General features: G+C 51.6%; 1 protein-coding gene across 36 annotated transcripts in view; it reads right to left on the bottom strand.

The window, feature by feature from the left end:
• The window catches only part of LOC103351904 (uncharacterized), a 250964-nt gene that overhangs the window by 217743 nt on the left and 5547 nt on the right, over positions 1–27674 (bottom strand). For 35 of the 36 annotated variants that reach the window (XM_089323984.1, XM_089323983.1, XM_089323990.1 and 32 more), the window contains 3 exons: positions 25779–25855; positions 20431–20549; positions 7214–7288 (listed from right to left, as the gene is read on the bottom strand). In XM_089323984.1, the coding sequence (XP_089180110.1) occupies positions 7214–7288; positions 20431–20490 (135 nt within the window). In that variant the 5' untranslated portion in view covers positions 20491–20549; positions 25779–25855. The remainder of the gene's footprint in view (positions 1–7213; positions 7289–20430; positions 20550–25778; positions 25856–27674) is intronic. The other variant, XM_089323993.1, reaches the window with a different exon arrangement.

Here is a 27674-nt window from a genome sequence, read left to right as displayed (position 1 = left end):
TCACAGGGAAGCAGGCCTATCCCTTCCCATCTCCCCTGCCCCCTGGTATCTGACCTCCCATTCCTTGGAGCTATGCCCACTCCCTTAACGGACACACAGTTCAGAGTTAATTAATCCCCCATCTCCTACTGGGGGTCCCACCGTGAGGACCTCACTCGGGAGCCGGGAGCCCCGTCTACCAGGCAGGTGAACAGCACTGTCCTGTGTCAGGATCTCACCTACCTCAGCACTTTTTTTTTTTTTTTTTTGACAGGCAGAGTGCACAGTGAGAGAGAGAGACAGAGAGAAAGGTCTTCCCCCTGTTGTTGGTTCACCCTCCAATGGCCGCCGAGGCAGGTGCACTGCACCAGCGCACTGCGCTGATTCGAAGCCAGGTTAAAGGTGCTTCTGGTCTCCCATCGGGTGCAGGGCACAAGGACTTGGGCCATCCTCCACTGCACTCCCGGGCCACAGCAGAGAGCTGGCCTGGAAGAGGGGCAACCGGGACAGCATCTGGCGCCCCGACCTGGACTAGAACCCGGGGTGCCGGCGCCACAGGCGGAGGATTAGCCTAGTGAGCCGTGGCGCCGGCCAGCGCTGTCTCCTTCCTGAGGGCTGCTGACACCGCAGGAACCTCTGCTGCTGTCAAGGCATGAATAGACTCTTCCTGAAAAGCAGGAGAGACAACACTCATCACTCATCCACAACCCAGCACACACAGTACCTGGGACTGGCTGTGCTTTCCCATTTCTGTTCTGAAACACCTGTGGTCAAAAACAGTTAAAGAGCTCTGTTGAGAACCTTGCACTGTTCACTATGGTTCCTCTTACTAAGAAAGCAGGTGGGTTTACATGTGACAGAGGTGGTGTCTACATTCTGTGAGTCAGGGCATGCAGCAACATAGCTGCAGCCTAAGGAGGCAGTGAATATCAGCACCGTCACAGCCTTGGACTAAGGACCAGCGCAGCAGACTTTTTAAGTCAACCCTGACCCAAGGTTTGGGAAAAAGAGCTGATGGCCCTGAAAAATCTCTGCCCACATAAGACGACTTGGAAATACCCTTGGAATCTCAAGAGTGTGAAATAAGGGGGACAGAGAGTAGTTTTCAGCACCATTCCAAGCTGATGACAGGACAGGACTGCAGGGATGGCCCTAGACTTCCGGATTCCTAACATATGCGGACCAGGGAAGAAGCTCTTTAGCAGGTACCAGCTGGAAAAGAACATGACCCACCCTAGACGTTGCTGCAATTTCCTTTGGGAGAGCTGAGGTCTACAAAAAAGGGCCATTCTACCTCAATGCTCTTAGTCACTAGGACTCTCCAGAAAGGTGGCCAAAAAGGACAAGCCAACAAAGCCAACAGCCTAGATTTCTGCTCCCCTAGGAGCTAGGATCTGGAGAAATAAGGTCAGGTCTCTGATATCAGAGTCCCCAGCTTCCTGTGAGGCAGCACTGCAGCCCACATAGGGCAGGAGGTAAATGTCCCACTCTCCCTACTCAGACTCCTTAGCAGAAATTTCTGCTAGTCTCTATAGACAAGGCTACCCCATATGCTCGAAAACTGGAGCTTCTATATGCTGACACTCAGCTATGCTAACTCTCTGCAGTGTACCAGTGCTTTAAGAGCCTGAAACAGAATCTGGCACCGTGGCATAGCAGGTTTAGCCACCATCTGCAGCACCAGCATACCATATGGGCACAGGTTCGAGTCCCAGCTGTTCCAGTTCCATTCTACCTCCCTGGTAAACACTTCAGAATGCAGCAGAACAGGCCCAAGTGCTTGGGCCCCTGGCACCCCTGGGAGATGCAGAAGCTGCTCCTGGCTATAGCCTGGCTCAGCCCTGGCCATTGTGGCCATTCGGGGAATGAACCACTAGATGGAAGAACTCTTATCTCTCCCTGTCTCTCTTTAATTATGCTTTTCATATGAATGAAATACATCTTTTTCTTAAAAAAGAGCCTGAAACAGGTTTGGGTCAGCTTCTGACAAGACTCCTAGACCTCTGGAAGCCAGATAGCCCCTTTCCTGGTCCTGTCTGGAGCCATTACTTTGTGTATTCACAGAACACTACGATATTTTTTTCGGCCACAAAGGGCGGAGGGAGAGATTGCGATAACACTATGGTTCCATTTCTGGAGCAACAGTGCCATCAGGCTGAAGCTGTTTCTAAGTGGCGCCCAGTCCATCCTTAAAATCCCATTGCAGATGGCTTCTGAGATGGGAAAGAGTGGGATGGGGAGGACCAGCAGGCATGGACCACAGTTGCTGTGGCACCTAGAATGGCCAGGCCTGCCAGGCTGTAGAGGTGGTGGGGGCCAGTCCTGAGTGGCTTCCATGTTTTGCAATCAGGAATGGAAGCTTCCAAAAAAAAAAAAAAAAAAAAAAAAAAAAAAAAAAAAAAAACTGGGGAGAGAGAACTATTTTCCTGCTAGGTCACAACAAGGGAGACTGAGCAGCTCTGCTACAGTCCACGTTCTGTGTGTTGTACTCTCATTGCCCTTCAAAAAATTCTGGGATGCAGTAGCAAAGAGGATTTCTGGTCACTGCTTTCATGGCTTCTTCAGCACAGGAAATGGATCAGTTTCACTCTACGAGGCCCCCAGTACACCTGCTAGTGTCGAAGGGCGCCATTCCCCTCCCCACAGCATATGTGCTCCTGCGGTCACTGGGCTGCTCATGGGATTGTAAGGGCTATAAGGTAACATGAGCAGGCAGTTTTGACTGCTTAAAGGTAAAGCTGAGAAGGTGAACCTTCGGGGCTGAGCTGCTGCTTTCCCACATTCCCATGACTGAAAGCCCAAGCTGCCTTGTTCCTCATCTCAACGACTTTTCCATACCATGGGACCTGGTCGGGCCACACCCAATCTCACCACTTGTGACTTCAACGACCACCATGAAGAAGCAGAAAAGGGATGCCCTGCCATCAATCTAGTGACAAGCCCTGGCAGCTGACACCAGAGACCTGCCGCTCTGTGGGACGAGCCACACCAGCACCAACTTCCTTGTAACCCCTCACCAAACACCCTCAGCCAGCAGAGCAGCAGCATGTGAGACACTGAAGTCTGCTAGGCTCTCATCTGTCCACATACTGATGTTCTCTCCTGCTCAGGGCTCCAGGACAGAGGCACCCCATAGCCCCGCCCAAACACGGCCGCCACCAGCTGACTGAGCTCTGGTTTGCTGGCCTGCAGCTGACAGGTACCCAGGTCATCCCTCTGCCCCTGCCTGGGCCCTTCACAGCCCCAATGGCATGTGGGTCAAACTTCCCTTGGGCCTCCAAAGACTCTGAGCCCACCAGGGCATGGTCCTAGGACCAATCTACACCCTTACTTTCCTGCCGAGCCAATCCTGTGCAGGCGCACAGCCAGAAGGGCTGGTAGGATCCTCAGATGACTTCTTCTTGATGGCAGTATTGCACCACAAATGCCACCTGCATTGCCCATGTGTCCTCTCCTCCACTCTTCGCAGAACAAAAACCACCAAGTGGTATCCAAGGGAGAACCAGGATGGCCGCTGCCCAGCATGGCTGCTCTGGCTGGCTCTGCAGGATGCTAGCTCAGATACGGCACAGCACTGGGTGTTTCAAGGTCTCCGGGCCTGGGCACCCTGGCCTCTATTCCCTTCTCCTGGGCCACATGAGGCGCTGCTTGATAAGGATATAGATTACCATACTGAAAATGGATTATACCTACACCTCCCCAAGCTGCCCCACTTCCACTAGAGGTGAGGTCTGCTCTCGGGAAATCCAGACAAGGTGCCCAAAGCCTGGGACCCAGACCACCTGGGAAAGGTCAAATCAGACCTCCTCACTGCACGGTGAGGTTCACGGTGGCCACACATTCTGACTGTTATGCACAGGCCAGTGTGACAGGAAGTCTCCGGCACTCGGGTAAGGGTTGGGGATTGAGGGGTACTGGGAAGGAACAGAGATGAGGAGTTACAGACATCTCAGGACCACGGGCCTCAGTGACTGTCTACTCTCACAAAGTTCTCCCCTGCTCTGCAGACATGAGGGTCTCACAGTGAGGCCAATCAGGAGGGGAGTGAATTGTCGTACCAAATACACCCACACTACTTGCACCTCACTCAGGGTCAATTGCCTGAGAACTCTTAGATGTTGGCCGAGGGAAACATACATGTGGCTAGTACATTAATAAGGAGGAATCTGTATCCACAGTGGATCTCTCAGGCAGATGTAGGGGAAATGAAACAAAGGGAAGGGCCAGCACTGTGGTGCAATAGGCTAATCCTCCGCCGGCGTTGCCCGCATCCTAAATGGGCACCAGTTCTAATCCCAGTTGCTCCTCTTCCAATCCAGCTCTCTGCTATGGCCTGGCAAACAGGAGATGGCCCAACTCCTTGGGCCCCTGCACCCTTGTGGGAGACCTGGAAGAAGCTTCTGGCTCCTGGCTTGGGAGTTCCCACTGTTACAGCCATTTGGGGAATGAACCAATGGATGGAAGGCCTCTCTCTCTCTCTCTCTCTCTCTCTCTCTCTCTGTGCTTCTGCCTCTCTGCACTCTGGCCTCAGAATCAGCCCTAAAGGCATTCGGATCTGGCTGAAAAGCCCATGAGAGTATTTCAGGCATGGAAAGCCAAGACACTCTGGCAAAAAGATCTCTGTGAGTGAGATCCCAGTGGAAAGAACAGGTCTTCAAAGAGGGAGGTGCCTTTCTCTGAAGGGAGGAGAGAACCTCCACTTTGACTATGACCGTGTCTAAACAAGATAAGAGTCGGAGAACTCAAGGGGCTTCCATAGCCTTGGAAACTCATAACTGGTGCATAGGGAGATTACCAATTGACACTCCTGTTTATGGCATCAGTAAAGTCAACAACAGGAGTCACTGTGCACTTACTCCTCATGTAGGATCTCTGTCCTTAACGTGCTGTACACTGAGGCTTAATGCTATAACGAGTACTCAAACAGTATATTTCACTTTGTGTTTCTATGGGGGTGCAAACGACTGAAATCTTTACTTAATGTACACTAAACTGATCTTCTGTAAAAAAAAAAAAAAAAGAAAGAAAGAAATTATCAATTCCCAACTCCCAACTTGACTCTCACTGGGATTAAACATGACAATAGGTCTGATCTGATTTCATCATCATTTAAAAAAAATCATCTATTATTTTTCACTTTATGTTTCTGTGTGGGAGCAAACTGTTGAAATACTTACTTAAGGTATACTAAGCTGATCTTCTGTATATTAAGATAATCGAAAATGAATCTTGATGTGAATGGAAGGGGAGAGGGAGTGGGAAAGGGGAGGGTTGTGGGTGGGAGGGACGGTATGGGGGGGGAAGCCATTGTAACACATGAGTCGTACTTTGGAAATTTATATTCATTAAATAAAAGATAAAAAAAAATAAAAAAAAATAAAAAAAAAAAAGAAACAAAGGGAAGGGCCAGCACTGTGGTGCAATAGGCTAATCCTCCGCCGGCGTTGCCCGCATCCTAAATGGGCACCAGTTCTAATCCCAATTGCTCCTCTTCCAATCCAGCTCTCTGCTATGGCCTGGCAAACAGGAGATGGCCCAACTCCTTGGGCCCCTGCACCCTTGTGGGAGACCTGGAAGAAGCTTCTGGCTCCTGGCTTGGGAGTTCCCACTGTTACAGCCATTTGGGGAATGAACCAATGGATGGAAGGCCTCTCTCTCTCTCTCTCTCTCTCTCTGTGCTTCTGCCTCTCTGCAACTTTCAAATAAATAAAATAAACCTTAAAAAAATAATTAGAAGAGCTCTGTGGTTTTTTGGGAGGCGAATCCGAAGTTGAAGGAATCCTTTTGGGACCTCACCTAACCTGGGGACGGGACAGGAGGCAAACAGTGCCCCAGCCCCTGCCAGGGACCCATTCAGGTCTTGGCTGAGCTAACTTCTGCAAGCCCCGCCCAGACATGGCCACCACCAGGCTCCCAAGCTCTGGCCAGCTATGCGACAACCACCAGACACCCTGGAGCTCAGCCCCCTGGCCCTGCCTGTGTCAGGGGCCGCCTCAGCCCACACAACGTGGGTGTCCGAGCTGGCGGGGGCCTCCAAGGTCTCTGAGCCCTCTGAGCATGTGGCCCTAGGACTCGCCAGTACCCTCACGTCCCTGCCAGTCTCGCGCAGGCGCAGGGCCACCAAGACTGGCAGGATCCACAAACCAATTCCACTTGATGGCAGTATTACACCACAAATGCCAAATGCATTGCTCCATGGGTTCTCCCTCCACCCTTTGTATAGCAAAAAAAACATCCAGCACTATCCAGAAGATGCCCAGCAGGGCCGCTGCACCAGGCTGTGAAGGGAGCAAAAGGAGCTACCACACAGCCCTGGGTGCAGCACCATCCCTATGCCCGCAGAGCCTGGCCCGAGCTGCTCCTGGGCTGCCCTCAGGACCAAGGCACAAAGCAGAGGTAGGGCACCTGCGCCTAGCAAGGCTGCACCTTCTGCACCATACTTGGCTTCAGCCCTACAGGATCCAGGCAAGGGCCCACACGATCAGCCTAAGCCAACCCTGCAACTATGGGATTCAGACTTGGACATTGTCACAGCCAATTATGTGACTCAGTCACTGACAAGTCACTTCGACATGACGTCAAAGGCAGACAGATATAAAGGGTATGTACCCAGAGGTTCTGGGAAGGAACAGAGCATGAGTAACATACATTCCAGGACCTCAGGACTCAGTACTGGACACACTCACAAGGTATTTACTATACTGCAATGAGGGTCCCAGTCAGGAGAGGAGCCAGGGGCCACACCCAAGACACTGATTCTGCTTTACCTGACCCAGGGTCAACTGAGAACTCCCCAATGTAGGCAAACACATACAGGGGGTGGCTCCTTTATATGAGGAATCTGTATCCAGTGGGTCTCTCAGGCAGATGTGGGGACGTAAAAGAAAGGAATAGTACACGTAGGCACACAAGGTTGGGAAAGATGGAAGGTGAGAAGGTATCTGCACAGGCAGGTGAGACTCAATCAGAGCAGGGGTGGGGCCGAATGGAGCACACACCCATTCTTCCATTTGGGGACACCTGGAAGGCCATGCAAACCCTCTGTCCCTGGACAAGATCACTTCCATGTGTGCATCCACTCTGGCCTCCTCCACTCCATGGAGCCACAACCTGGACCCTCCTTAGGTGATGACCTTGGACCCAGGGAGGTGAGCCAGGGCATCATTCTCCCTGTCTTCCCATCTGAGGTGGGCCCTGTCACTTTGTGCTGCCCCCACAATGCCTTGCTTCTTACCCAGGCCTGCTCCTGTGACTTGACCTGGAAGAGATGCTGGCTTGCAAAGTCTCCAATGTCATCATCTGAGATGGGCTGTAGAGGGACAAGAGAGAGGAACAGAGGAAATAAGAATAGAGGAAATTCTGGAATTCATCCTTCATGACATGGGGACTCAAGATCCCCAGGAAAGCACAACTCTGCCTCAGAAGACCAGATCTTACCAGGTCTTTATAAATTCCTCCAGTGTGCCCAGAAACCCGGTGAGTGCATGAACTGATGCTAGGGCTTCAAATGCATAGAGATGAGATGTGAAGGAAGTACAGACATATCTTGGTCTTCTCTTGTTTTATACACATAAACATTGCCAGGAGTGCAAGGAAAATGGGAAATTTGTTCCCTCTGGACCACCCCCCAATACAGCAAACACTGCTTGAAAAGCCAAGTGCATTTGGGGCCATTCTTTGTATTTTCATGCACAAAGGGTAGAGGCAGAGGAGGAGGAGGAGGACAGGGCAGACAGCATACGTATCTGGAGCATCACAGCCACCGAGTGAAGCATTTGAAGTGTGCCTGCACTCTGAGTAGACCCCTAGCTGAATGTTTGATAGGTGACTGGTGTTTCGGAGGCAGTTGGGGGTTCCAGGGCTGCCCATGGCCCTCCAGGCGGTGCCTCCGCAGTGGGTTGGAAACCAACAGAAACAAACTTGCAACTAATTACAACTGGGTCTCCAGGACAACCCAGAGGAGGTGATGGGGTGGAGAGCAATCTTCAGTGGCCAACTACAATGCAATTTAAAATGGAAGTTTCTGGTGGGTATTTGATCCCCTGATAAAGCAGACCCAGAAGTACTAATGTTATCAGAATAAACCAAAACGAGTAAGAGTCACAGATCCATGTGAGCGATTTCTGTGTACTTATTCCTACTACCTCAATGTCCAGTACTCAGAGGTAAGATCCATCTCTGTCCACTGCCACTGCAGGCCCCTCCCACACTGCAGTGGATCCCATCCCCTACTAGGGGCCCCATAAACCTGGCTGCTATACTAAGGAGCACTGATGTCAAAACTCTGGTTCTATGCTCCTTCTGGGACTGGGGACCTCATGGGAGTTCACAGCGGGCAAGTTTAACTTCTGTGCTTCAGGAACAGAGGAAGGCGAACAGATTAGCAGCCTTCTCTGGCACAGAAGGTTTTGAAACTGGAAACACTCTGTAGTGTTTTAGGAGGCAGTGTCAAGCCCGAAGAATTCCTTCCTGGGTCCGAGTTCACAAAACCCAATGGTCCTGCAAACCCCAGTAAACTGAGCAGGAAGCAAATGGAGGCCTGGGCCCAGGTTAGTCTTAGCTATGCAGGCTTCCGCTAGACCTGCCCAAACATGGCCGCCACCAGGCTCCCTGCTTGTTTTGCTAGACCAGAGTAGCCAGGAACCCTGGAGCCTTCCCTCCTGACCCTATGTTCAAGACATGCACACACAAAACAGCACACACAACCCTGGGGCCCAGCTGGCCAGCACCTCTGAGGGCTCTGAGCATTGTCAAGTACGTTCACATCCCTTCCACGCCAGTCCTGCGCAGGCGCACAGCCAGAAAGGCTGGTGGGAACCACAAACATCTTCCTCTTGATGGCAGTGTTGCACTACAAATGCCACCTGTCCTGCCCCCTCAGGTCCTCCCTCCGCCCTTCGCACAGGAAAAAACAGCCAGTGCTGCTCAGCTTGGCAGCTCCACCTGACTGAGGGGAGTATGAGGAGCTAAAACACAGCACTGGGTTCTGCAATGTCCTCATCCTATATAGATGGCCTTCCTGGGCTATTCTTGGGACCAGAAGTGTTTCTCTAAGCTTCAGGGCATAGCCAGCTGTGGAGGACAACTATGCCTATCTCAGATGTCCCTTAGAACTGGAATTCCTTGCAATCTTTCCATAATCCAGCCCAGGCACTCATAGGCTCAGAACCCAGTCAACTCAACATCAGTCTGAGTGGGATATTTTCACTGGGTTCTGCACTGCCAGCGGGCCCAGGAGATGCAGGGTAGCCAGACATTTGGGCTGAGTCATGTACAGGCCATGTTGACATGATGCCTCGGGTAGGGAAATATAAGGGGCAGGCACACAGAGGTGTTGGGAAGGAGCAGAGAGCAGTCAGTCACAGCCATCCCAGCACCTGCCTCCTGTCACAGGTTCTCCCAAGATCTGCAGACAATCAAGGTCCCACACTCAGGCCAAGAGGAAGTGGTTGTGGTGGGCACTCCTCAGTGGCCCATATATACACTGTAATTTAGAATTAAAGCTTCTGGTGGGTACCTGGCCTCCTAATAAAGCAGACACAAACGTCCCAAATTTATCACAATAAACCAAAACGAGTAAGAGCTATAAGGTCCACATCTGAGCAAATTCTGTGTACATTATGCCCACTATCCTCAAAGAAAGTCCGGGTACTCAGATGGTGAGCTCCATCCCTGTTCACTGCCTCTGATGGCTCTTCCCACGCTGCAGGGGATCCCACTCCCCTAGTAGGGCTCCTGTGCACCCAGCTACTACACTAAGGAGCACTGGCATCGGGACTCTGGTTCTATGCTCCTGCTGGGACTGGGGACCACATGGGAGTTCAGAGAGGCTGAGTTCTGTGCCCCAGGAACATAGGAAGAAAAATGGTTTAACTTCCTTCTCTGCCACAGCCTACTTTGAAACTGGAAGAGCTCTGTGGTCTTCAGGAAGTGGAGTCAAGCTGAAGGAATCCTCCCAGAGTCCTACTGCCTGACATCCCAAGAGACTGCCCAGTGGATCAGCTTTAAACCACGTCCATCAAACAGTCCTCACAAGGGTCCAGAGACCCCCCTCATTTCCTGTCCTCTATGAAATCCTCCCAATACCTGGTTAATGCCACTCTTAGGCTCACTGGTTGCTATTCTCACCCTGTCTTTTATACTGCTATGTCTGTTTAAGTGTTTATAAACCAAGGCCTTCAGCAACCTGGTGGTTAACCAAATACGGCTACAGGGATATACTTGACTCACAACCCAGGAGACAGCAGCTTAAGATGTCGCCCCATGTCAGCAGGAAGTAGCTCTAAAGACAGATCATCGTCCCTCTACCCCTCCTGGACTACTGGGACTAATGTAATTCCATACAACTCCTGCTTGATAAAAAACAAAAGGGGAGAATGTTAGTAAAATGGCGCAGTCTTATCTATGGTGTGATCTATACACTGACACCATCCTAGGCTCTAACCCCTGCCGCCACTGCTGGAAGCCAGGTGGCCACATGGCCCAACCACCGGTGTCAGCTCCACCCCCATCCTAATGGAATTCGCTGCTCCTACTTCCCTGCCTGCCCCCCAGCAAAGTTTTAATAGGACCTGTTCCTTAACATGTGGCTCTTTTTCTCTCCATCTCCTGTCTCCTGATCTCTTGTCTCTTCATCTCTCTCTGGATCTCTTACCCTCTCCTTCTCCCTCTTTTTCCTTCTTCACCCCTTTCCTCTGGTCTGTCGGCTTTCCCCCAATAAACCCTCTTCCTTTAAAAAAAAAAAAAAAAAAAGGAGAGAGGGAGGGAGAAATTGTCCAGCGAACAAATGGAAGCCTCGGACCACTTAACTTTTAGATGAGCAGGCTTCAGTAAGCCCCACCCAGACATGGCCGCCACCAGTATCCCAAGCTCTGCCTGGCAGTGGCAGCTGCCATGCACCCTGGAGTTCGGCCCTCTGTCTTTGCCTGTTTGAGGGCCTACAAAGCCCATGCATGGTGAGGGGCCTAGCTGGCACAGGCCTCTGAAGGCTCTGAGCCCACCCAGGCACCACCGCGGCCCTGCGAGCACCCTCACTTCCCTGTCAGGCCAGTCCAGCGCATGCGCACAGCCGGAATGGCTGTCGAGATCTGGAAATGACTTCCTCTTGATGGCAGTGTTGCACCACAAATGCCACCTGCCCTGCTCCCCGTGTGTCTTCCCTCCGCCCCTCACGCAGCAAAAAAACACCCAGCGCTGACTGGCTGCTCTGCCTGGCTCTGAGGGGTGCAGGAGCTACCACACAGCCTTGAGTGCTATACCCTGCTTGAGGCTGACAGTGAGGCTGGGAGTCTGTGGGCCCCTTCAGACACAGAGAGAATGTACTGTACAAGCAGGCTGCCAGCTAAGGCTGGAAAGCCCGTCTCCAGGCTCACCAGAATCTCCCCCACTAAGTTTCTTGTGCTGCATGTGTGACCTTGCAGCTTTAAACCACACCTTCAGGGTGGGGGCAATCTTTCACCCACAGCTGGCAGGGGAAGGGGCTGAGCACCTGGGGAGAGTTGGACTGGCTCCTAGAGACCTTGGCTATCTGTGTGACCTTGCAGTTTTAAACTATTCCTTCAAGTTAGTTGCAATCATACACCCAGAGCTAGCAGAGGACTGGGGGGGGGGGGCCTGAGACCCTAAGAAGACAGTCTTCAGGAGACCCCCCATCTCCTTGAGCCCCAAGCCAGTCAACATACCTATGTGAAACCCCCTGTTCAATGGGCGCCCCCACAGAATGACCCAATGAAAAAAACAGTGATGCCTTAAAAACCGGGGACACTTCCTCAAAGCCAGTGTCCCACTCGAGCAATCTGCCTGATCTCCTCTCGGACCAGACGCTTTCTCTGTCACTTGCCAATCAAATAAAAGTTTCTGCTTCTTTGCAAATTGTTTCCCGGCTTTTTATTTCTATACTGAGCTAAGGAAAAGAACCCACGAGACTTGCTCCAGCAACCGCCCTCCCCTCCGTGACCAGTAACACTGCAGGTGCCCGCACAGCCTGGCCTCAGCACGCTGCTCCTGGGGACCATTCTTGTAAGACATTCAAGGCACACCCAGATGTGGAGGACCCCATGCTCATCCAAGCTGCCCACTGAGAACTGGAGGTCACTTCACTCCTCCCATCATCCACCTCCTTAGTGATCAGTCACACTGGGACCTTTTCACTAGTTCTGCAAGGCCAGCTTATGTGTGAGGTGCAGGGCAGCCGGACATGCTGGCTGAGTCACTACGGGACACTTTGACATGTCTCCACGTGAGGAATCCCATGGGTTAATAGGTAGTCAGGGTGGTCCCCAGTGGAATTTGGGGTATAAAATATTTACTTCCTTTCCTAAAAACAAACAGGCTGCCTCCTTCCTACAGAATTTCCAAATTTACCATGAGAACAGGAGGGAGCTCTTCCTGAGTTCACACAGCCTATAGTGAAAACAACTTACCTTATCCTACCCTTCTGGATGGTCTTTTGTGTGATCCAGAGCAGGCCAGACAGGATGGAGAACTGCAAATCAGGTCTTTTGTTGAGTTTATCCCCACCATGTAGACTGACAGTTCGATCCCCAAGATGGTACTTAAAAACCCCAGCCCTATAGAGTTCTTGGGGTTTTTCTCCTCTCTTAGAAGCCTCCTTCCATGCCGCTCTGGCTAGAGGCCTTTGCTTCTAATAAATCTTTGTAAATCTCTCTGCTGTCCTCTTGGAAATTCTCCCATGTGAGACAAAGAACAATAATTTCTCTCCCGTAATATCAGGAACCCAGAGATACTGGGAAGGAGCAGAGAGTGAGCAGACACAGCGACCCCAGGACCACAGGACAGCGTACCTGGCTACTCTCATAGGCTTTTCCCAAGGTCAGCAACTATGAGCATCCCACACTCATGCCAGGCAGGAGTAAGGACCTCAGCAGAGACACACAGACACGTGACACAGGATCAGTTCTCAAAATCTCAGATACTGGCAGAGGGAAACACATCCTGGCGCTAGAATGTTAATTAGGAGGGAGCTCCATCCACAATGGATCTCACTGACTTTTGTTAGGGGGGTGTAAAAGGCAGGGGAACAGCACACAAATGCACACTGAGAGAGGAGGTCTCTGCACTTGAGGTAGGAATGAATCAGTGAAGCAGGTGGGAGCAGAATGGAGGGCACAGCCGCACTTGCTTTAGGAGCTACCGGAAGGTAATGAGAACGCATTGGTCCTGGACACGGTCACCTCCATGTGTGAAGCTACCCTTCGCTCCTCCTGACCATGGATCCATAACCTGGAGCACTCTCCTACTCAGGACTGCTACAGATGCCACAGCAACCCACCTGCCTAGTTCTTGACTGAGGAACAACTGCTCAACAATTCTCACCAGGGGCTTGCAATGGAAATGTATGGATGAGTCATGTGTTAATGGGAACAATCTCAACAGAGAAAGGCTCAGTAGGTTATGCTCATCAGCAGACAAGAAATGCAAGAGAAAATACAAACAAATTGTGAGAGTCAGGGAGAAGCTAGGGTTTGCCCAGGGAGGGAGTGCCACCTCATAAAAGAATCCTTTTTCCGGGTGGGTCAAGACAGAGACTGAGGGTCATGGAGAGATGAACATTAAGAAGAGACTGAGAGAACAGAAGCCAGTATATTGCCTGAGCATCATCTCACTATTCTAGCAACACTGTGTCCCCAAATCCCAAATAGTTTCCAGGAGGGTCTTGTGATATTGATCTGTGACAAAGATCCATCAGGAGATCTGGGGAGGAACAGGCATATGTAGGAAAAGGGCTCACACTCAACCACAGGCAAAGGCCTGAAATCCCTGCATTTTCCCTGCACAGCACCGGGTGCTCCAAGGTCACTATAAATGTGTACTGTGGAGCCGGCGCTATGTCACAGTGGGTAAAAGTCCTGGCCTGCAGTGCCGGCATCCCATATGGGCGCCGGTTCAAGTCCCGGCTGCTCCTCTTCCAATCCAGCTTTCTGCTATGGCCTGGGAAAACAGGAGAAGATGGCCCAAGTCCTTGGGCCCCTGCACCCATGTGAAAGACCCAGAAGTTGTTCCTGGCTTGGGGTGGGCGCAGCTCCAGCCATTGCAGCCATCTGGGGAGTGAACCAGCGGATTGAAGACCTCTCTCTCTGTCTCTACCTTTCTAACGCTTTCTTTCAAATAAATAAAATAAATGCTTTTAAAAAAAATGTGTACTATGGCCTCTACACCCTTCTCCTGGGCTGCATGAGGCTCTGCTTGCTAAGGCTGTGGATTGCCACACCAGAAATGGATTACACCTACACCTACCAAGCTGCACCACTGCCACTAGAGACAAGGTCTGCCCTCAGGAAATCCAGACAAGGTGCCCAAAGCCTGGGACCCAGACCACCTGGGAAAGGTCAAATCAGACCTGTCAATGCCCTCTGCAAGGCCAGCCTGACCATGAGGTCCATGGTGGCCACACAGACGGTGTGACAGGAAGTCTCAGGCATGCAGGTAAGGAAAGAAGCAAAGATGAGGAGTTACAGGCATCGCAGGACCACAGGCCTCAGTGCCTGTCTGTTCTCACAAGGCTCTCTCCTGCTCTGCAGACATGATGCTCCCAAACTGAGGCCAGTCAGGAGGGAGCCAGGTGTCACAACAAAGACAGCCAAACTACTTGCACCAGACAGCTTCAACCTGCCAGTGACAGTTACATTCTTCAGAGAAAGGAAACCTTAATTCTTGGGTGTCTGTACTTGGGGCCAATCAAGATTTTTTTCAGCCACAAAAGGTGGAAGGAGAGATGGGGAAGACAGGATGGTTCCATCTGTAGAGCAACAGTGCCATCCAGCGGAAGCTGTTTCAGAATAGCGTCTGGACGGTCCATCATATCCCATGTGTGAGGAAAACTGAGATCAACCCAAGCTGGTACCATCAGTTGCTCTGAAAAAGTGACAGAGCTGAGCTCCTCCACCAAGGAGTGGCCCAGCCTGCCAGGCTGCAGAGGCAGTGGAGGCCAGTTCTTGGCAGCTGCCACGTTTTGCAACCTGAAACTGAAGCTTCTCTAGGACAACCTGTCTCTTGACACACGAAGTTCCTAATTATTCTCTGGCAGTTTGTGCGCTTTACCCTGGATCCCCTTCATGAAATTCTGCACCTCAAGAGCAAAGAAAATTCCTGGTCACTGCCTTTTAAGGCTTCATTCATCAGCACAATAAATACATCCTTTTCAGTTATGGAGGGTGCCCAGTACACCTGTTAGTACTGCTGCAGGCCATTCCTCTTTGGACTGTGTACCTGCTGCAGGAACTGGGGTCCTCATGGGATGTGGTAGGCAGGCTGAAAAGATAGACTACGAGGGTCAGAGAAAAGAAAATGAGCCAGTTGTTATTGGTGCTGACCCCTCTTTCCTGCACGAGGCCCTGTAGACCTTCACCAGATAGCTGCTAAGTCACAAAGAACCTTCCAGAAAATTCAGCCCAGGGAGCTCACTTTACTCTTAAGACAAAGGGAGAGAAGAAAATACCCACAGCTCCCGCTCAAGACTCCATGGCAGAGGCTTCCACTAGGACCACCCAGGCATGGCCAACACCAGGCTCCCGAGCTCTGGTTTTTCAAGCCACAATCACCATGCACCCTGGAGCTCAGCTCCCTGGCCCTGCCTGAGTCTGGGGCCTCCAGAGCCCACATGACACAGTGGGCCCAGCTGGCCCGGGCCTCTACAGGTTCTGAGCCCACTGAGGACGCGGTCCTGGGACCTGTCTGCACTTTCCTGCCAAGCCAGTACCACACAGGAGCAGTCAGAAGGGCTGGCAAGATCTAGAAATGACATCGTTTTGATCACATTTGCAAATGCCACCGGCCCAGCCCCTGCGTGTCTTCCATCCACCCTTCTGGCAGCAAAAAATGCCCAGTGCTGTCAAGGAGGTACCCAGCATGGCTGTGCCCAGCCTGGCCACTCTGGCTCTGAAAGGAACAGGAGGAGCTGCTGCACAGCTTTAGGTGCCGCAGCATCCCAGTACCTACACAAGCTAGTCTAAAGGACATCCAAGGGGAGGTGGTGGTGGAGGGCACTCCTCAGTGGCCAACATACACTGCAATTTACAATTCAAGTTTCTGGTGGATATTTGACCTTCTAATAAAGCAGACCCACAAGGCCTGATTTTATTGGAATAAACAAAAGCCAGTAAGAGTTACAGGTCCATATCTGAGCAATTTCAGTTTACTTTATACCCATTCCACTCAAAGTACAGACACTCAGAGGGGATGATCCATTTCTGTTCCATGCATCTGCTGGCTCCTCCCACACTGTAATGGATCCCATTCGCCTAATAGGACCAGTGTAAACCCAGCTGATTCTGCTAAGGAGCTCTTGCGTCAGGACTCTGGTTCTGTGTTGCTGCTGGGACTGGGGACCTCACAGGAGGTCACAGGGAGGCTGAGTGTAACTTCCGTGACACAGGAACAGAGGAACGAAAACGGCTTGGCTTCCAGCTCTGCCACAGCAGACTGAAACTAGAAGAGCTCTGTTGTCTTTAGGATGCAGTCAAGGCTTAAGGAGTCCTTCGGTGGTCCAAGCTACCTAATCCCACAGAGCAAGAAGCAAATGTCGCCTGGCCACTGCCCTGGACACACTGGGGTCTTCCCTGAGCGGACGTCCGCTAGCCCCGCCCAGACATGGCCGCCACCAGATTGCGGAGCTCTGCCCGGCTGGACCTTAGCCGCCACTCACCCTGGAGCATGGCTCCCTGGCCCTGCCTGCATCCAAGGCCTCGACAGTCCACAAGACGCAGGGGGCTGAGCTGGCCCAGGCCTCCAAGGGCTCTGAGCCCTCTTGGGGTACGGCCCCGGGGACCCATCTGTACCCTCATTTCCCTTTCAAGCCAGTCGTGCGCAGGCGCACAACTGTCAGGTCGGGCGGAATCTGCAAACGACCTCCTCTTGATGGCGGTATTGCACCGCAATTGCCACTTGCTCTGCCCCCACAGGTCCTCCCTCCGCCCTTCGCACAAGAAAAAACACTCAGTGTTGTCCAAAGGAGTACCAGAATGGGTGTTGCCAGCATGGCTGCTCTGGCTGGCTCTGCCAGGAGCAGATACCGAACAGCACTGGGTGCTGCAAGGTCACCTTGCCTGTGCATCCTAGCATCTACACCCTTCTCCTGGATTGGATAAAGATCTGCTTGGTAACGCTGCCCAATGCTACATGCAAAAATGAATTACACCTACACCTCCCAAACCACACTTGGTTTCAGCCCTCTGGGATCCAGGCAAAGGCCCCACAGGAGCAGAACTAAGCCCACCCCAGAACAGTAGGATTTAGGACATTGTTACTAAGCCCTGCAATGCCACCTTGCCCAGGAGGTCCAGGGCAGCCTGGAGAAGTGAACCAATACATCATCCTTGCATGTCTCCTTCTGGTCCCTTTTTGTAGGCAGGCATTTAGGATAAAAGTGATTAGGTTTGTGAGCTGGAAGAGCACTCCTTTACCACGCCCCTGTGTGACTTCATGCCCCTACTTGATCATACCTGTGTGCCCACTGGCCAATCAGGCTAATTAACACGGTGGGCCCAGCCCTTTTTTTGGCCTTTTGCCATTGTGGGCCGGTGCTGCCCTGTACCTCCAGGGTGCGTGGCCTTTGGCCCACCTGCCCCATGTTTCCGGGCCTACATGTTCCTCCACATGGCTGGCTCCTGGTACTTGGTAAGAATCCAGATTTCCTTCTCTCTTTTCGATAGAGCCCTCACTCTCCTGTGCATTTCGCCCAGTGAATAAAAGCTTAAAATGTATCATGCTGCCTCATTCATTTATGCCGGTATTTAGAATTCTTCTCTGAATATTAGGCAAGAACCCACACAGGCTTATTAATATTAGGAATTTATTAATAAGCACAGGGTAATGTAAATAGCATCCTATATTCTGTATCATGGTGACCCAGATGGGACTTTTAGGGGGTCAGCCTCCGGTTTCACCCTCACCTGATGTGGGCCCTGTCACTTCCTGCTGCCTCCACAATACCCTGCTTCCTACCCACACCTGCTGCTGTGTCCTTCAGCTGGAAGAGATGGTGACTTGGGTGGTCTCCCCGTCCCCTCTCTGGGATGGCTGCCAAGTGACCAAAGAGAGGAAATTCTGAACGCATCCTTCATGAAGTTGGAACCATGCTCTCTGGAAAGCACAAATCATTGTCAGAGGACGAGATCCATAATTTTCCCTAGTGTTCTAAGAAACTTGGTGAGTAGATGACCTGATTGCAGAGCCTAAAATGCACACGAAAGCCAACATATGAAGAAAGCACAGATACAACTTGTTCTTTAGTTGTTCTGTACACATAAACACTGCAAGGAGAGCAAGGAAAAGGGAAAATCACTTCCCTCAGGATCCTGGTACAGAAAACACTGTAAGGCCAAGTGCATCTGGGGCCATTCTGCTGTATTTTCATGCACAAAAGGTGGAGGCAGAGGAGGAGGAGGACAGGGCAGGCAGCATACGTATCTGGAGCAACACAACCATCAAGCGGTAGCATTTGAAGTGTGGCCTGCACTCTGTCTGAGCAGCCCCTAGATGAATGTTGATAGGTGACTTGGAGGCACTTGCGGTCCTGAGGCTGGCCGTGGCCACTTTGGGAGGTACCTCCTCAGTTGGATTGAAACCAATGCAAACAGAGTTCAAATTGATTACACTGGTCTCCAGGACAGCCAAGGGGGGCGGGGGGTGGCAGTGCAGGGCACTCCTCAGTGGCCAACATACACTGCAATTTAGAATTGAAGTTTCTGGTGTGCATTTGGCCTCCTAATAAAGCAGACACAGAAACCCAATTTTATCGGAACAAACCCAAACCAGGAAGAGCTACAGGTCCATTTCTGAGCAATTTCAGTGTACTTTATGCACATGCCTATCAAACAAACTCCAGTATTCAGAGGGATGAGATCCCTCCCTGTTCACTGCCTCTGCAGGCTCCTCCCACACTGCAGTGGATCCCATCCCCCCTAGGGGGTCCCCTGTCAACCCAGCTGCATCTGCTAAGAACCACTGGCTTCAGGACTCTGGTTCTATGTGCCTTCTGGCACCAGGGACCTCATGCGAGTTCACAGGAGGGCTGAGTGTAACTTCTGTGAACCAGGAACAGAGGAAAGACAACGGGATTTGCTTCCTTCTCTGCCACAGCAGATTTTGAAACTGGAAAAAGGTCTGTGGTGTTTTAGGAGTTAGAGCCAAGGCTGAAGGGATCTTTTCTGGGTCCTAGTTCACAAAACCTAATGGCCTCACGCATCCCAGTGGACTGCTCAGGAAGCAAATGGAGGCCTGGGCAAACTTAAGTCTTGCCTGCACATGTTTCCCATAGCCCCGCCCAAACATGGCCGCTACCAGGCTCCTGAGTTCCGTCTTGCTGGGAGCTTGGAGCTTGGAGCTCTGGCCCCTGCCATACCTATGTCCAGGGCCTAAACAACCCACAGGATCGGACCCTGGGAGCAAGCTGGCATGGGTCTCCAAGGGTTTTGAGCCCTCCCAGACAGGGCCCTCAGGACCCACCTACAACCTCACTTCCCTGCCAAGATAGCCCCACGCAGGTGCACAGCCGGAAGATCCACGAACAACTTCCCCTTGATGGCAGTATTGCACCGCAAATGCCACATGCCCTGCCTCCGTGAGTCCTCCCTCCACCCTTTGAGCAACAAAAAACATTCAGCATTCTCCAGTAGAGCATCATAATGGCCACTGTCCAGCATGGCTCTCTGGCTGGCTCTGCAGGGAGCAAGCTCAGATACTGCACAACACTGGGTGCTACAAGGTAAACATGCCTGAGCAACCTGGCCGCTATATCCTTCTCTAGGGCTGGAAAAGGCTCCTCTTGCTAAGGCTATGGATTGCCACACCAGAAATGGATTACACCTACACCTACCAAGCTGCACCACTGCCACTAGAGGCAAGGTCTGCCCTCAGGAAATCCAGACAAGGTGCTCAAAGCCTGGGACCCAGACCACCTGGGAAAGGCCAAATCAGACCTGTCACTGCACTCTGCAAGGCCAGCCTGACCATGAGGTCCATGGCGGCCACACGTTCTGTGTTATGGACAGATGGTGTGACAGGAAGTCTCAGGCAAGCAGGTAAGGACAGGGACCGAGAGGCAATGCGAAGGAGCAGAGATGAGGAGCAATAGGCATCCCAGGACCACAGCCCTTCATTCACGGGTGATGTCTGAGGCAGATGTGGGGGCATAAAAGGAAGGGGAGTAGCACACAGATGTACTCTTGATCAATTAACTTCAGAGGTGACAACGTGTCTGCGTGTGCAGGTGGAATGAATCAGTGTAGGCACAGGACTGAATGGGGGCACAGCCACACCTGCACTGGAGCTACCTGGAAGGTAAAGCACACCAAGGTCCTGGACAAGGTGTCCTCCATGTGTGCAGCCACTCTCACCTCCTCCACACCATGCAGCCCAGCCTGGGGCACTCTAAAGACAGTGACCACCTAGGACCACGGGGGTGGGGCTGGGCTTCATCCTCTGTCCTCCCACCTGATGTGCACTTCGTGCTGCTCCCACAATGTCCAACTTCCCATCCAGGCCTGCTATCATGTCCTTGACCTGGAAGAGACGCTGGCTTGGGAAGTCATCTGTCTTCTCTCTGCGATGAGCTGAAAAGGGACAAAAGAGGGGAAATGAGAAAATAAGAACAGAGGAAATCCTGGAACACATCCTTCATGAAATTGGAACCAAGTTCTCTGCAAAACACAACTCAATCTCAGAAGACCAGACTTTCCAGGTTTTTATAAATTCCCCCAGTGTGCCCAGAAACCTAGTAAGCACATGGCCTAAAATGCATAAAAAGATGATATATAAAGATAAGTGAAATATCTTGGTCTTCTGATGTTTTCTACGCAAGAACATTGCAAGATGATCAAGGAAAAGGTGAATACAGCAAACACTGCTTGAAAGGCCAACTGCATTTGTGGGCATTCTTTTGTATTTTCATGCAAAAAAATGTGGGGAGGGGGGCTGCACTTCTGGAGCAACAAAGCCATCCTGAAGAGGAAGCACATTATCTGAGTGGGATGACAAGGAAGTTCAGCCACCAGGCCAGCTGCTGGGACTCAGGTCCGTGAATCTGTTCTCAATTCACACCAGAGGATCCAAGCCACGCCAAGTCAGGGGGAGACAGCAGAGCCATACTGTCAGGAGCTGAATGGAGGAATGCTGATGATCCCAGAGAACAAGATAAGGAAGCCGAGCTATGTGCATTCTAGTTTGACTTCCCCTCACTCTGATTAACAGAGGTCTGTGACACAGGTCCCAACAACACATTCTCAGCCGCCTTCCTACATAGCGGCGAAGGATGCCAAGGATCCCACTGAGGATCATTACATCAAGTTGGACATCATACTCCAAAGTGAGGGGTCCCGGGTCTGTTTTTCCACAAGCACTTGTGGTCAGCAAAAATGGTCAATGTTCTGAATGCAGCCTTGTGTTGCTAGTTGGCTTCCTCTGATGGGAAAACATGTGGGTTAACAAGCGGCCCAGATGGTATGCCTATAGTCCCTGGGTGCAGCCATACAGCAGCATAGACGCAGTCCAAAGGAACACAGAGTCATCACCAATTTCACAACTCTGGGCTGCAGACCCAGCCATGAAATTGTCCAAGTCCACCCTGTCTGTGGTCAGCAAAGGGTGCTGGTAGCCCTTAACGTAGGATTAGGTTAGGTGTTTGCCCAGAGATCCAGCAATTCTCCCCAAGAAGCTCAAAGGAATGTCCTTCAACACATGCAAACACCGCTGTTATCTTTCCCAGGGGATATGGATGACAATGCCGGAAACACCCTGCTTGGGTGCACAGGTGGATTCCAAACTAGCTACCTCCTACCTGAGAAGCGCCGACTTGGGCATTCTCATTTGGTGCTGGAAGGTAAGCTCATCCACCAGGTCTCTAAAACTTAGACACCAATAGGAAAGATGCACAGGCATGAGATCAGTTACATGAATAGGGGCCAAAGAAGAATCCGTGACCCAAGACAGTCAGCCTGAGCACCTGGCTCCTACATGACAGCCCCTGGGCTTCAGATGACAAGGGTCCTACACTTGGGCCAGTCAGGAGGGGAGGCAGGTGCTGTGGCACAGACATCCACCTGCCCTTCTAGCACCTGAAACAGGGTGAATGGCTGCACAACACATTCTAGAGGACTGGAAGAGAAAATACTCCATATGATAACTCAGTAACAGGAGGAATGTCAACAGTAGGGTCTCCATGGTGGATACAGAAGAAAATAAAAGGAACGGGGCACAGCATATACCCTAACACAGAGAGAGAGTAACTATGCGAGAAAGTCAATATATGTGTGCAAGTATGAATGAGTGAATGAATGAATGAAATGAATGAATAAAAGAACATGTGGGGAGGCGAGCAGAGAGTACAACCTCACTTTCACATAGAGCTTCTAGAAACAGTTACAAAGTCACAGGCCCCAACCAAGATCTGCTGCCTTCTGGAGTCAGGGCTCATTCATTTGAACCCTGGTTGGCAACCTTAGAAATGCAGTGTGGGGGACCTATCTCCTTGTTGGCAATCCACAGCATCACCCTCACTGTGCACTGGGTGGACTTGGACCCCCCTCCTTTTCCTGATGTCCCCACAATGCCCACTCCTGCTAGGGCTGCTCCTGAGTCCTTAAGAGGATCAAAATTCTGGCTAGAGTAGCTATCTCTGGGCGCTCTCTGGGTTGGGGTCATGAAGAGAGGAGGGAGGAACTGAGGCAAGAACAAGAGGGAAATTCTGGCTCATTCCATGTGAAGCTTTGACTTACTGTGCTCATAAAAGCAGTATCCTAGCGAAGGAGACAGGACCTAGGGAGATTGAGTATAAACACCACAAGTTTGCACAGAAAACCTGGAGTGGTGAAGATGATATTCTGACCAGTACCTCTCAAGGAGACGATACACCCACAGATACAAAAGTTATGTTTCATGTCTTCCCACTGACATTGACAGTCTACAGAGAAAGCCTTCAAGTAAGCAACAGCACTTGCCCAGGTAACCCAACCCGGTAAACCTTAATTTCTGGCTATCTGTGTTTGGCAGGAACCAAGATTTTTTTTTGGCCCTAAAAGGTGGAGGGAGAAACAGAGAAGAGAGGATGATTCTATTTCTAGAGGAGCAGCATCACCCAACAGAAGCTGTTTCAGAATTGCGTCCAGTCCATCCACATCCCACGTGGAAGGTTCCTCAAGTAAGGAAAAGCAGGATGGGGCTCCTGAACAGGCATGATGAGCTGAAATCCTCCACAAGGAGCAGCCCAGCCTGCCAGGCTGCAGAGGCAGGAGGCCAGTCCTAAGTGGCTGATGTTTTGCAACCTGAAACAAGCTTCTCCAAGTGGGTGGACAAGTTCCTGGCTACTCTCTAGTAGTTTGCGTGCTATACCCTCGTACCCCTTCATGAAACGCTGAGTCTCAAGAGCAAAGCCAATTCCTGGTCACTGCCTTTTAAGGCTTCTTCACCAAGAATCCGTTCCCATTCAATTAGGGAGGGTGCCCAGTACTCCTGTTAGTGCTGCTGTGGACCATTCCCCTCTGGACTGGGTACCTGCTGCTGTGGGGACTGGGGTTCTCATGGTATGCAGTAGGCAGGCTGAGCCGAACAGCTCTCAGGGTCGGAGGAAAGAAAATAACCAGCTGTCATTAGTGCCCACCGAAATCTCTTTCCCTCCACAAGTCCCTGTGGACCTTCATCAGGAAGCTGCTAAGCCACAGGGAACCTTCCAGAAAACTCAGCCTAGAGAGTGAGACTCCCTCATTTAGTCCTAAGACCAGACTAGAGAGGAAAACACCCAGTTTCCGCTCAGGGCTCCAGGGAAGAAGCTTCCACTAGTGCCACAGACATGGCCGACACCAGGCTCCCAAGCTCTGGTTTTTTGAGGCACAGTCCACACAGATGCTGGAGCTCAGCTCCCTGGCCCTGCCTGTTTGTGGGGCCTCCAAAGACCACACAATGCAGGGTTCCAAGCTAACCCGCGTCTCCAAGGGTTCTAAGTACTTTCAAGGCTCCGTCCCAGAACCTGTCTGCACCATCATTTCCCTACCAAGCCAGTCCCGCGCAGGCGCACAGCCTCCAAGACTAGCAGGATCTGCAAACAACTTCCTCTTGATGGCGGTATTGTACTGTGAATGCCACCTGCCCTGCCCTAGCTGGTCCTCCCTCCGCCCTTTGCACAGCGAAAAAAGCCCAGCGCGCTATACAGAACATGGCCACTCTCCCTGGCTCTGAGAAGAGTAGGAAGAGCTACAGCAGGCTCCTCCCATTATGTAAGTGGTATCATTCCAGTAGAATCACCCCTGTCAACCCAGCTGCTTCTGCTAAGGACCGCTAGTGTCAATATTCTTGCTCCATGCTCCTGCTGGGAATGGGATCCTCATGGGAGTTATCAGGGAGGATGAACATAACTTCTGTGACGCAGAACAAAAGGAATGAAATCAGATTATCTTCTTATTCTGTATCTTATACCTATTCTTATTCTCATATCTATTATTCTTCTCTGCCACAGCAGATTCTGAAACTGGGTAAGCTCTGTGGTCTTTTAGGAGTCGGAGTTACGGCTGAAGGAGTCCTTTCAGAGTCCTAGTTCACCTAACCCCATCATCGTCCCTGCCTCCCAGGGGATTGCCCAGAAAGCAAATGGTGGCCTGAGCCCACTTCAGTCTTGGTGAGCAGACTTCTGCTAGCCCCGCCCAAACATGGCCGCCAGCAGGATCTGGAGCACTGCTTAGCTCAGCCACAGCTGCCACGCACCCTCAGCTCGGCATCCAGTCCTTGCCTGTGTCTGGGCCTCCACATCCCAAACCACAAGGGGGCCGAACTGGCCAGAGCCTCCAACTGCGCTGAGCCCTCCCAGAGCATGTCCCTGGGACCCGTGTGCACCCTCGTTTCCCTGCCAAGCCAGTACCACCTAAACACTCAACCCAAAGGGCTGTCAGGACGCGCAAAGGATTTCCTCTTGATGGCAGTATTGCACTGCAAATGCAACTTGCCCTGCCCCCACGGGTCCTCCCTCCGCCCTTCCCGCAGCAAAAAACGCCCAGTGCTGACAATGGAGCAACAGAATGGCTGGTGACCAGCATGGCAGAGGCAGCTGGCTCTGCGCTGAGCAGGTACAACTAACAAATAGCACAGGGTACTGCACTGTCCTCATCCCAGAGCAGCATTCTAGATGGCCTTCCTGGGCTACTCTAGGCACTAGGAGTACTTGCCTCACCTTCTGGGTAACCCTTGATGTGGAGGATGCCTGTATCTACATGAGCTGCCTTTTAGAACTGGAATTCCCTGTATCCTTCCATAGTCCAGGGACTCACAGGCTCAGAACCCAACTGATCCAACATTCGTCCAAGAGGGATCTTTTCACCGGGTTCTGCACAGTCAGCTTACTCAGGAGGTGCAGGACAGTTAGATATTCTGAGTCACTACAGGCCACTTTAACATGATGTCTCAGGAACCCCGAGGGACTGGGAAGGAACAGGGAGTGAGGAGTCACAGCCATCCCAGGACCACAGGCCTCAGGACCTGCCTCCTCTCACAGCATTCTCCCAAGGTCTGCAGACAACGAGGGTCCCACACTCAGGCAAGGAAGGAGCAAGGAACACACCAAAGACAGACATGACCTGGGGTCATAAATCCCAAGTAGCCTGAGGGTCTTGAGATATTGATCTGCGACCAAGACCCATCAGGAGATCACAGAAGTAACAGTCATGTGTAGGAAGGGGGCCCACATTCAACCACAGGAAGTCAAAGGCCTGAGCACCCTGCATTTCCCTTGAGTAAGAGAGAGAGAGCCCTGCTCTTGCGGGGAATACCTCACTTCTCCCCCATGCCAGGAACCCACCTACCTCAGCACTGTCTCCTTCCTGAGGGGCTGCTGACACCGCAGGACCTCTGCTGCTGTCACGGCATGAAGAGACTCTTCCTGAAAAGCAGGAGAGACAACACTCATCACTCACCCACAACGCAGCACCCACAGTACCTGGGACTGGCTGTGCTTCCCTGTCTCTCTGCCCCTCTGCTTGCAATAAAACAGCAGATGTTCCTCACTCCATGAGGCCTGGGAATGGGATGGGAGAAGGTGGCTGGGGACAGTGCTCCCAGCCACTCCAGGGAGGGCCTCACTCTCCACCATCAAGTCAGGGGTCACCTGGGAATTCTGAAGAATGTGCAGCTTGACATAAACATACTCAGCTTTGGGAACTGTGCAAGGCTAAGTCGGGGGCTAGTAAAAGAGATTTCTCTCTTGTCAAGATGCCCTGTGAAGGCACAGGACAGACTTCTCTTGCCATGTGTCCCTTCAGCACAACTCATGAGTACCCATCCCCTTGTCATCTATCCCTGCAGTGTGTCCCTCCTTGTCTATGTTCTCAGTGACTCGACATGAACATGTATCAGAAAATCGTAGCATGGGGCAGGCAGCATAGCAGGTAAAGTCACTGCCTGCAATACCAGAATCTCATATTTGCACCTGATCAAGCTCAGGCTGCTCCAATTCTGATCCAGCTTCTTGTTAATGTGCCTGGGAAAACAGCTAGAATAATCTGCTAAATTCTTTCAACTCACTGTACAAGGCCCCTGTCCATTACTGCTGCCCCCACAATGTTCAATACCCTCTCTTAAGGTTGCTACAGATCCTTATCCTAGGTGAGATGCTGGCCCTGCCCCTGTGGGTCTTCTCTCTACCCTTTATGCAAGAAATAACACTCAGTGCTGTCTAATGGAGAACAAGAAGGGCTGCTGCCCAGTATGGCTGCTCTGGCTAGCTCTGCAGGTGGCAGGAACAGGTACCACACAGCACTAGGTGCTGCAAAGTCTCCACACCTGTGCACCCTGGCCTCTACACCCTTCTCATGGGCTGGATGAGGCTCTGCTTGATAAAGTTGCCCACTGCTACACCCAGAAATGCATTACACATTCCCATTGTGCACCATTGGCCCTAGAAGCCAGGTCTGCCCTTAGGAAATCCAGACAAGGTGCCCAAAGGCTGAGACCCAGACCACCTGTGACAGGTCAAATTGGACGTTTTAGCTGCACTCTGCAAGGCCACCTTGACCATGAGGTCCGTGGCTGCCATATCCTAACAGTGTTATTGACAGACAGCATGACAGGAAATCTCAGGCAGGCAGGTAAGGATGGGGAAGGTGCCAAGATGAGGAGTAATAGGTATCGTAGGACCACAGGCCTCAGTGCCTGTCTGTTCTCACCAGACTCCCCCTTGCTCTGCAGACATGAGGGTCCCACACTGAGGCCAGTCAGGAGGGAAGCCGGGGCCACACCAAAGACACCCACACTATTTGTACCTGACCCAGGGTCAACTGTCTAGGACTCCCAGAGGTTTTCCAAGGAAAATACATACTTGGCTGGCACGTTAATTACAAACTATCTGTATCCAAGGTGGATCCCTCAGGCACATAAAAGGAATGGAAATAGTATTCACAAGCACACGTGACAGTAATTTCAGAGGTGAGAAATTCTGCACATGTAATTGGAGTCAATTGGTGAAGGGGTAGGGCTGAATAGGGTGTGTGTGTGTGTGTGTGTGTGTGCACAGTCACATGCTCTGGAAGGTAAAGGAAACTAATGGTCCTGAACTAGGTGACCTACATGTGTGGAGTCATTCTGGACTCCTCGACAAATGGAGCCACAACCTGGGACACTCCATGCAGCTGAGCCAAGGCATCATCCTCCCCTTCCTCCCACCAGATGTGGACACTGTCGATTCGTGCTGCTCCCAAAAGTTC

This window comes from Oryctolagus cuniculus, chromosome X, assembly GCF_051225735.1.
Source record: "Oryctolagus cuniculus isolate XC-2025 breed Fujian yellow rabbit chromosome X, ASM5122573v1, whole genome shotgun sequence".
Taxonomy (NCBI): Eukaryota; Metazoa; Chordata; class Mammalia; order Lagomorpha; family Leporidae; genus Oryctolagus; species Oryctolagus cuniculus.
Note: the sequence above shows the minus strand (reverse complement) of the source record. Positions and strands in the feature narration are given on the sequence as shown.